This window comes from Monoraphidium neglectum, assembly GCF_000611645.1.
Source record: "Monoraphidium neglectum strain SAG 48.87 unplaced genomic scaffold scaffold06566, whole genome shotgun sequence".
In the NCBI taxonomy this organism is placed as follows: Eukaryota; Viridiplantae; Chlorophyta; class Chlorophyceae; order Sphaeropleales; family Selenastraceae; genus Monoraphidium; species Monoraphidium neglectum.
Window position 1 is genome coordinate 1,360 of NW_014007078.1, and position 783 is coordinate 2,142.

Here is a 783-nt window from a genome sequence, read left to right on the forward strand (position 1 = left end):
TTGGTCATGGTCACATTGGTCTTGCCAGCACCTGGGAGGGGGCAAGAGAGAGAGAGAGAGAGAGAGAGAGTGTGTGTGTGTGTGTGTGTGTGTGCGCGCGCGCGTGCGTGCGTGCGCGCGCGCAAACGCGCACGTAATCATGTTTGATCCCTCCTCAGGCCTCTGGTTGCCCACCGCAAGCCCCCAATCGGACCCCATGACTAACACACCAAGCACCAAGAACAGAAGAGCCCCCCAAAGCCTCCCAAAACCCTGCAAAAACGACAATCAGCCTGCAAGACACACGGTTTCTCAGGGCGGCCGCCCCAGGTGACGTTGCCACCCACCCGTGGTGGCGCAGATGAGCATGTTCTCTCCGCTGACAGCGCCGCGTCGCACACCGCGCTCTGCAGCCTGTTGAGCGGCTCCATGCCCGCGAACGCGGGGCGCGCCCAGTCCGGCAGCGCGGCGATCTCGCGCAGCGCCTCGCCCTCCTCATGGGCTTGGGCTTGAGGGCCGGCACGTGCACCTCCTCTTAGCCCTTGATGGAGGTCCTGCAAGGGGGGGGGGGGTTGAGGGTTTTGTGGGGTTTCAGGCGCTCAGGATTTTGACGTTTGAGACGTGGTGGTGATGATGCGAGTGGGTGGATTTTTGGAAGGTCAAGAGGGGCCCCCGAGGGGGGGGGAGGGGTGGGTGTGCTGGGTGAGAAAAGGCATGCCATAGGTTTGGGCAATTTGCGTGGCCCAGGGCGGGAAGCTTTTGGCACTCCAGGCGTGCACGTCAGTCTGGGGGATGGGACAGGCA

General features: G+C 63.1%; 1 protein-coding gene across 1 annotated transcript; it reads right to left on the bottom strand.

Annotated features, from left to right (window-relative positions):
* Nucleotides 1–326: 326 nt before the first annotated feature.
* Nucleotides 327–533, bottom strand: MNEG_16600 (hypothetical protein; the record flags this gene model as incomplete). The annotated part of the gene is made up of 1 exon (XM_014034930.1): nt 327–533. A coding segment is annotated over one exon (207 nt), but the record flags the coding sequence as incomplete, so codon positions are not given.
* Nucleotides 534–783: the final 250 nt, after the last annotated feature.